General features: G+C 37.8%; 1 protein-coding gene across 1 annotated transcript in view; it reads right to left on the bottom strand.

Moving 5' to 3' along the window:
* KAT6B (lysine acetyltransferase 6B) overlaps positions 1-9,376 on the bottom strand; it is a 182,327-nt gene that overhangs the window by 65,310 nt on the left and 107,641 nt on the right. The window contains 2 exon segments of the mRNA XM_082606337.1: positions 654-719; positions 722-761. Coding sequence (XP_082462463.1) covers positions 654-719; positions 722-761 — 106 coding nt within the window.

The following is a 9,376-nucleotide window of genomic DNA, read 5'->3' as shown; positions in this document are numbered from 1 at the left end:
GGTTATAGAAAACTAGTGATTCTAGGTGCATCAAAGTTTAGAATTCTCTACCTTGAATTTACCTGCAATGTAGAATAATCCACGTTGAATTATCAATGCTGGTATGAAATCAAAGCTTAATTTAAAATATGAATATATGGGCTTCCCTCGTGGCGCAGTGGTTAAGAATCCACCTGCCAATGCAGGGGACATGGGTTCCAGCCCTGGTCCGGGAATTTCCCACATGCCGTGGAGCAACTAAGCCTGTGAGCCACAACTACTGAGCCTGCACTCTAGAGCCCTCAAGCCACAACTACTGAGCCCGCGTGCCTAGAGCCCATGCTCCACAAGAGAAGCCACTGCAATGAGAAGCCCGCGCACCACAAACAAAAGTAGCCCCTGCTCGCCACAACTAGAGAAAGACCCAACGCAGCCATAAATAAATAAATTTTTAAAGCTTTTTTTAAAAAAACTTTATTTTATTTTATGACATATGGTTTATGTCAGTGTTAATATACTCACACTTCCCCCCCCACCTGCATTTACTTTTTAAATTTAAAGCTTACTCTATTATCAAATATTGCTTTAAATAACAAACTTTTTTCGGTAGAGAGAAATCGCATGTAGCTATAATGGGGAGTCACTGTACACACATATACAAAATACCAACTTACCACTACTACCACAATCTGCACAAGAGAGGAGTTCTTCTGGTTTCTTTTCACGATTTGATTCTTTGTCCCCAGACAGAAGCTGCATATTGGAATGGGATCGGCACGGGGCTACGAAAAAAATTAAAATGAAAAAACACTGTTAGTTTTCCATTTCAAAATTTAAAACAAAACATTAAAATCAAAAGCTTCTTACATATTTCTTTACCAAAGAAAAACTGCTGAAATAAGTTATTCATATCAGCATTTTCTGCTAATAAAAACCCCTCAAATAATTTGACACTAAAGTATTGCCAGAATAATGCATTTATGTGTAATGTATAAGACTCAGAAGTAATTTTCATTAAGCCAAAGAAATCTAAAACCTTTATATATTACACTGCCTTCCTGAAATGAACATTAAGAATTCATTTGAAGTCTCAGTTGTTCCCGTAATCTATATGCCTGCTATAAATTGATTCACCTATTCAGTATTACAGTCTATGAGTATCTTCTAGTCAGACCAGATTGTTTAATTAAACTTTATCAAATGTTTTAGTACAGGTTACTATGATGCATCAATTAAATATTTGACATAAAATACTGGTATGTTAAAAGGTGACATAACAACAGCATTAGAACTAAGCGAGAACTTTAAAATTCTGTGGGATCACTTGAGATGATCAAAAGACCATTAACAAGGCCTTTCTGGCACCACCGTCTTCAAAAGTAAACCACACCATGCCACACAAAGGAGACAAACTCTCAATCTCTGACATTCCCACTTTCAATAAAAGAAAGAACAAAACATTTGTCTAACCCCGTAGCACCCCTTTAACTCTCACTACGGAAACTGCTTCTAACAATGTATAAATCTGCATACATTTTAGTGCCTCCATTGTTATTTATGACTACCAGCAACACTAGTATCCCCATCCAAGTGAAGAGTTGACTGTGTCTACAGATCTGGTCACATTATTTTGAACAGCCAAACTGTATGAAAACTAAGAGTTTATTTCATATTCCAAGCTTCACACATGTTGTCTGCTAGCCATCTGAATGTAACTATAATGTATTTATATTTGAATCTCATGAATCAAAAATTTAGGGCAAGGAAGCTTAGTATAATCACCAATTTTTTTTAATGTAAATTAAAAACAAGATTCTGCTAGGCCTAACTTTCTAAATATACATCAGCGTAAAATAAACCTCATTTGTTCAGCCACTCTATTCCAAACGCCTGATACATTGCCTGATGCACAGCAGGCACTCAAAATGTATTTGCTAACTATATAAAAATATATTTGAATATAAATGAAAGAAACATATGCTAGTTTAAAAACACTTATCTCTAAAATAATATTTCAAATGGTAACAATGATTCCAACAAACGTCTTGGTTCAATGTGACATGTCATCAAAAACCAGAATTCACCTTATGACCAAGCATTTGCAAAATTGTTCGTTATGACTGTTAATTTCATCTTACAATATAAGTGTTCATTATCTTGCCCTAATTTTCCGTTTAATTTGTTCTTTTAATATGCACAGGTTTCACTTTCTGAGGTAACTATGCAAACGCATTTTTGTAGCCCCAGTTAAAAAGCGGAGTATAAAACACTGTATTAGAAAAACCAAAAAAGACAAGCTACAACAAACTGGTCACTGACTCCTGCCACCATTTTTTAAATGCCAGATAATCAGCACTGCATAATTATGGATCCACAGTTATTACTCACAACTGCTCAACTGCAGCACCCTGGGAACACTTTTGTTCCTTTAAATAGCAATTAAAAGAACAATCTGGTTTTCAAGTGACAACATTCCCCTGATAGGTTCTAGCTAAAACCCAGTCCTTATACTAATGGGATTCCTACTTTCATTTGATATAACAATGCTCAAGCCATTGCTGCCACCCTTGCACTGATAAATAATTTACAAAATGTCACATATCGTTCATGCAATGAAACAAATCCAAATCTGCAATCCCATTTTTCTTTCCCAGATGAATTTTTAGCTGTAAGAAAGACATGGCCATCAGCCAGCATTCATGCTCATTTTTCGTTTTTAACTAAAGGTAACACAAAGGACAAAGGTTGCTAGTAGTTCATGGCCAGAAAGACCGATGTCCCACACTCTGCTCAATAATAGAAAGCATAGATGATATCACTTCACGCCACACTCAAGCGAGCCCCACCATGCTGATGTATGCTCACGACCATTTATTTTAGGGATAACTGTCTCACAATACTCTATAAAACCACTACATTATACAGAAATGTCTGCCCTGCTGAATTATTGATAATTCAAAGCACTTTTTGCTAACCTCAGTATAGCCGAGTCTAATTAACTTTAAAAAGCTGTCACTTGTATGGAATGAAACTTTTACAGTAATGCACGTAAATGGGTCACAGAATTATTATGATTCACTATTCTTGATCAGACTACACATAAACTGTTTCAAAAAATAATCCCTGGTAATAGATTAAAATGGATTGCAGTCAGAAAGAGGTCTGAATCAATGGCAACTCAATTCTACATAAATCCACTACAGACTAATCATATTTAAGAGGTCTGAAAATGGAACCAAACATCTCCCAGTTCTGAATTCCTTTCTTTGAAATTTCACACCACCACCTAACCTGTTGATCACATTTTCTTATCAACATGCCTGAATATTTCAGTCTGATCTTGAGAACGAACACTCACGGACAGGTTTAAACTCTGCAAACGGCTTGGGAAGCATTTCTTCCTCACCTCCCATGTGATGGTCCTGGGGCAGCTGCTAGGCTAGAGGCCACTCATACACTAGCTCATTTAATCATCTTAACAATCCTGCCAGGAATGTATATTATTATGCCCATCATAGGAAAGAAATTGAGGCTCCGAGAAGTGAGGTAACTTTTCTAAAGTTGCAGAGGTTCAAGTGTGGGGCTGGGATTCAAACACAAGTCTGTCTTCAGTAAAGCCCATTTCTCACCTTTACTACCTCCCCTCCTTATCTCTCCTCTCTCAAGAAAAACCAATGTTTAAAAATTATTTTCCATCAGCAGTAATAACTCTAATGTGCTCATAATCTCTGCCATCCAATTTCTCCCATGACCAATGGGATACGTTTTGTAAACTATTAAAAAAAAACCTTTAATATGCTATAGATTATTTATTCATTACAATGGGGAAATGGTACCTTTACAATGGAAAAGTCTGGTAGACAACCCCTTAACTGAGCGATCGAACCTATCAGCCATTATGGGACAAACTGACATGAGATGCCTCCCAAGCGTGGCGCTGAAGGACTCAGCACTGCCTATGCAGTGTTCTTACTGGAAACATTTAGCCTCAATCTAATCATAAGGAGACAATCAGGCGAATCCAAATTTAGGGACATGCTGGCCTGGACTCTTCAAAAAATGTTGATGTCATGTAAGACCCAAAAAAGGGCAGAACCAATTTAGGCGATTAAAGTGGTGGGAAAACTAAATACAATTTGCAATCTTTGCTTGGATTTCGAATTTTTAAAAAATAACTCACCGCTGTAAAGAACACTATTTGGATAATTAGGGTAACATGCACTAAATAGCAGACAACACATAAACTAGACTGTGATTATATAAGAATTGTCTTAGGAGTTATGTGCTGAAATATTTTGGAGTAAAGTGTCATGACGTCTATAACTTGAGCTCAAATGATGCGGGGGAAAAACCTATGTGTATTATAGTGTATGTGTGTGCAGAGAGGAAGAGAGAAAGCAAATGTAGCAAATGTTAATGGCTGGTGAATCTACATAAAGGTACTTGGATGTTCATGACATTATTCGTTCAATTGTCTAATTATTTGTTTCAATGTTTACAATTTTCCAAGCAAAAAGCTGGGGGGCACTTTCAAAAAAAGATACAAAATGAGTTATTATATAGTTGGATTACAACATTTCTAAAGTAAAGTATCTCAATCCAATTACTGCTTCACAGGAAACACAGAGGACGGAGGAACATGTCAATCTACACAGCAGAGGGATGCAAGTACCAAAACTCTGGAGGACACATGACCCAGTTTCTTCAACAAGTAAATTAAAAGGGTGACAGAATGAGTGAGGGAGACAGAAACAGATATGGAAGAAGAACCAACAGATTAAGAGATTTAAAAGGCTGATCAGCCAATTACAACATATAGTCCTTATCTTGATTATGATTCAAATAAACTGTAAAACAAAACAAAATGACCTACTGAAGCAACTTGGGGCTGGTTGGCTGGGAAGAGACTGTTGGGAGGGGACAAGCTGGGTGTCTTCATCCAGGGGTAGGGGTTAGATTTGTTCTCCATGCCTCCATGCCTCAATGAGTCATCTTAGACTCCAACAGAGCTGTCCAGCAATGAAATGAATTTTTTTCTTGCTTTTTTATTTTTTACACTGTGGTAAAATGTGTGTGTGTACGTATGTGTGTGTGTGTATACACACACACACACACACACATATATATACATATATAAAACATAAAATTCACCATCTTAATCATTTTTAAGTACCCAGTTCAGTGGCATTAAGTATGCTCACAATGTTGTACAACCACCATTGATCTCCAGAACTTTTTCATCTTCCCAAACTGATACTGTCCCCATTAAATACTAACTTCCCATTCCCCCAAGCCCCAGGCAACCGCCCTTCTGCTTTCTGTCTCCATGAGTTTGAGTAATCTAGGTACCTCATATAAGTGAACTCACACAGTCTTTGAAATCAGAAGCTATGGAGATACTGCATGGACCCTATCAGGATGGCGAGGATGCCACGGTGCACAAAGGAGCCTCCGGCGAGTTGGGATCTGGGACCTTTTCAAAGGTCCTTTCCAGATCAAACAGTTTAATGGTTCCATGGCTGGATAATTTCTAAGGCCCTTCCCAACTCAGCTCTAATTTTTCATTGCTTCTATTCTACTTTAAAAGAGATTTTCAGAGTCTTCAGGATGCTTGATATCAAAATAAGACAGCCTTTTCTGAGGAAACATTCTTAAATCCAAGACAACACATCTTTGATAAGTTTTATATTTGCATACGGTTACTTTTATTTCTACCTTGAAGGAAAAAAAGACGCTTGTTAGTCTAAGAAACTGGAAAAAAAAAAAAAAAGGAACAGAGGGAGGGAGAGAGGGAGGGAGGAAGGGAGGAAGTTCATGCACAGATCAGAGCCATGGGCATCCAGGCTCACATCCTCTTCCTGACAAAGACACCAAAAGGGGTTTTGCCTCCATGGTCTCCACTCACAATGATCAGAGACACAGCCCTCTCTTTCCATAATCCCTTAAGGATTCTTCTCCTGGAGTCATCTACAAAATTTCCTGAATCTACTTATAAAACACACCATTTTAGTAATTCCAAGTGTTGGAAACAATTCAGCATTTTTCATTCATATATTCACACTTGTATCATGGAAAGACCTGAATTTAAATTCTGTTCTCTGAGCCTTGGGTTCCCTCTTTTGTGAAAGGGCACAATAGCGTCCACCTTGTCTTGCTCCAGGGTTGCTGAAGTTCCCATGTGAGTGAGTGTGTGAAGCACTTTGTAAACTATAAGGGTCTATTCAAACATTGTTAACAATTGTTGCAAAATTCACTCTGGCTATAAAAACAAACAGGGCAAACAAACAACTTCAAGTCCTTAATAAACATCAGTGCAAATAATTTGTTCTGGAGTTTAGAATTACTCTATAAAAGATGGATGTTGTGAGCCCCCATGAAAAGTATTCATCTTACAGGATTTTTTTGTTTTTTGTTTTTAATGAATTAATCAGGGAGTACAGGAACAGTGTAGAAAATGCTCAACTGAGAGTCAAGAGGCCTGTAACTAATTTAATAAAAGGAAAGCTTCAAAGGAAAAGAAAAGAAAAAGATGTCAAAGGAAGAAAAGCACAAACAAATATAAAATCTTAAACTAATAATACCACAAAAGCAAACAAAGATGAATATAAATCCTGTACACCCCAGTATCAAACAGTTCATCTTTGGAGAATGTTCTCTACACTTTAGCTCAGACAACTCAATTCAATAACTCCACAACAAGCTGTATGGAAGGGCTGTTTTAAGACTCTGCTGTATTTATCTCTTTAATTTATACCCTTATTGTCTCACACTGAAATTTGAAGTCGAGGTACTACTTTCCTTTACCAAAATGCTTTTCTCAAGTGTCTCACTTGTGCCGAACACAAACCCTGTGAAATAGGCTTGGTGGCTCTTTCTGTCTCCATGTCACAGGTAAGTTAAATGCCTCCCTACGGTCACAAAGCTATTAAGACAGAGGGAGCCCAGCCTGCTGACTCTAAGCTCTTAGCTGTTTCGCTTCCCATGGTTGCTCCCTCATTTCCTTTGGAGCTGGATTCATGTTATCACCTATCAGAAAGGCTATCCCTGACCACTCTCTCTAAAACTGCACTCCACCAGCACCTCTGGATCCTCCATGCGTTGCTTTATTTTTCTGCATAGCACTCATCACTATCTGACATATGATGTATCATTCATCTATTTTGTTTCACTTACTAAACATTAAGAGGGCAGAGATTAGTTGTTGTAGCTCCAGTCTCAAAGTACATTCATGGAATAAATGAATGAACAAATGAACAGACTGCTTTCAGGTCTGGAACTGGCTCCTCCGGTTCAACAGGTCCCAAAATACTGACTACTGTTCTTTATTTTAATGTATATTTTTAATGACTACAATATGAAGGAACCATGGCAAGGTGGGTCCCATCACTGTCTAATCTGAATGCTTTTTTCCTACTCTGACCATTTATAATGAATGGCACTTATGTTTGGACATAATTGTACTTCCATGGGTCTAATCTGACAAGATAGAACCAAAATTTTAACATCAGCTGGGAGGAAAATTGCCTCACCACTCCCACAAGTATTAACTATTGGTGCTCACTCACTAACAGACACTATAGGTTGTATGCAAGATAGCTTTGGGACCACGCCCAGCTGCCAGTGCTTAACTGTGACCACCACCCCCCTTTGCCTCTCAATAACACAATTAAAAAAAAAAAGAAATCAAGAAAGATGAATACACTGCAGTGAGAGTAACAAAATTATAAAAAGCATCTATCTGTTCAATCTATTTAACAAATATTTTACAAACTTTGGTGTTTTATTATTGGTAATGAATTATTTTCCAGACTGTACAACAGACAGCACTGGGACAACAGAGGTTGAAACTGTTCATGTTGTTTTAGGTAACATACTAACTTTTTTTTTTAGCCACCTCAGCACTATACTTGACACTTATCTAATAAAGAGCTAGACTTCATTTCTTGCCACTTAACCCACTTATTCAACTGATATATGTCTGAACAGATCAAGCCCACTCCTAATTAGGATATGGATCATGCACACTCAGGATTTTCCTTTATAGCAATCTGCTTAAGCTGTGGTCTTGGGAAATAAACTAACTCTAAAAGTAGAGCATATTCCTGTGATAATCTAAACCATTTTGTATTTTAAGAGCATTATCTTGTCCCCGTCAGCATGTGCTGTAACAGTGGTCAGTGCAGCCATCCCTCTGCAAGGTTTGGTGAGCAGCACGCCCTCACAGCAGCACCGGGGCTACTTCAGATCCTTCAGGCACAACAGAACTCTGTTCACAGCATGTCCACTGCCATTTCCTCTACACTCATGTACCCTTTTGCTTTATTCTAAGGTGATTCTTGCACTTCCGTCATGAATCTTGACCTGAATAGATGCCTAAATAATTTCTTCTGGAAGATAATTGGAGATATACTTATTACAAGACTTTTCATAGGCAACAATTTTACCATAATTTTCCTCTGGCCATATAGGTTTTACTGTATCTCCTCCCCTGCTCATTATACTTCTCTGTGGGTGATTGGTTCTGTGAGGGAGCACTACATCATCCCCACTGGCTCTAAATTGAGTTTCTGTTATTACTCAGGGCAAAAGGATTTATTATTGCTAATGTATGGAGATCTTGAATGTGACTGCTGTATTTTACCTCCTTGTCACAGTCAAGGGAGTTTTCTGTATTTTAAGAGTGATAACGAGTAAATTAGATCTAATAAAAATATTTAAAAGCATCCCTACACATATCCATAAATACATCACTTCTTTTTTCATTTAAGGAATCACTTAGAAACAAAACCAATATCAATGACCACATATGGATAAATTCCCACAATCAAAGGCTGATTCAGAAGTATAAAATTATAAAAAGCTTAGCCACAGAGGAATAAGAAGAGGAGAGAAGGGAAGACTTTCTAAGAACATCAGTCACAATAGTCATCACCTGTGTGGAGCTAACTGAAATGCTCACACTGTATCCTGTCGTCTAGAACTTGTTCTAATTAGGCAGGTGTGCCATTTTATAAGAGTGCTGATTAAGGAAAGGGATTCTATTGGAAGGAAACAAATCTAATCCTGCACACTGCATTTAACAATAGCATCTCATTTGTTCTTTTTTTTGGGGGGTGGGGGGTGGGGGTAAATAAATGAGGCCTACAAGTTGGTGGGAGGGGGGAGGAGGCAGGACAATGAAACAACTGCCTTCCCCAGGGTCTTTAATTTCTTATCTGGGCAGGGACTTGGCTTTGAAGATTTCGTCTGAAAGTCTCTCCTACACCCCTACCATTAGAAACTGCAGATATTGCATTTATCTTCTTAAGAGGGATCAAAGTCTGATTCAACACCGCTGGAAATTCAACACATGGTTATAGGAAGTCAGCTTAGGATTTACAAACGATTCTCTTCAGCA

Source organism: Mesoplodon mirus (genome assembly GCF_964341445.2).
Source record: "Mesoplodon mirus genome assembly, chromosome: 2".
NCBI lineage: Eukaryota > Metazoa > Chordata > Mammalia > Artiodactyla > Ziphiidae > Mesoplodon > Mesoplodon mirus.
Note: the sequence above shows the minus strand (reverse complement) of the source record. Positions and strands in the feature narration are given on the sequence as shown.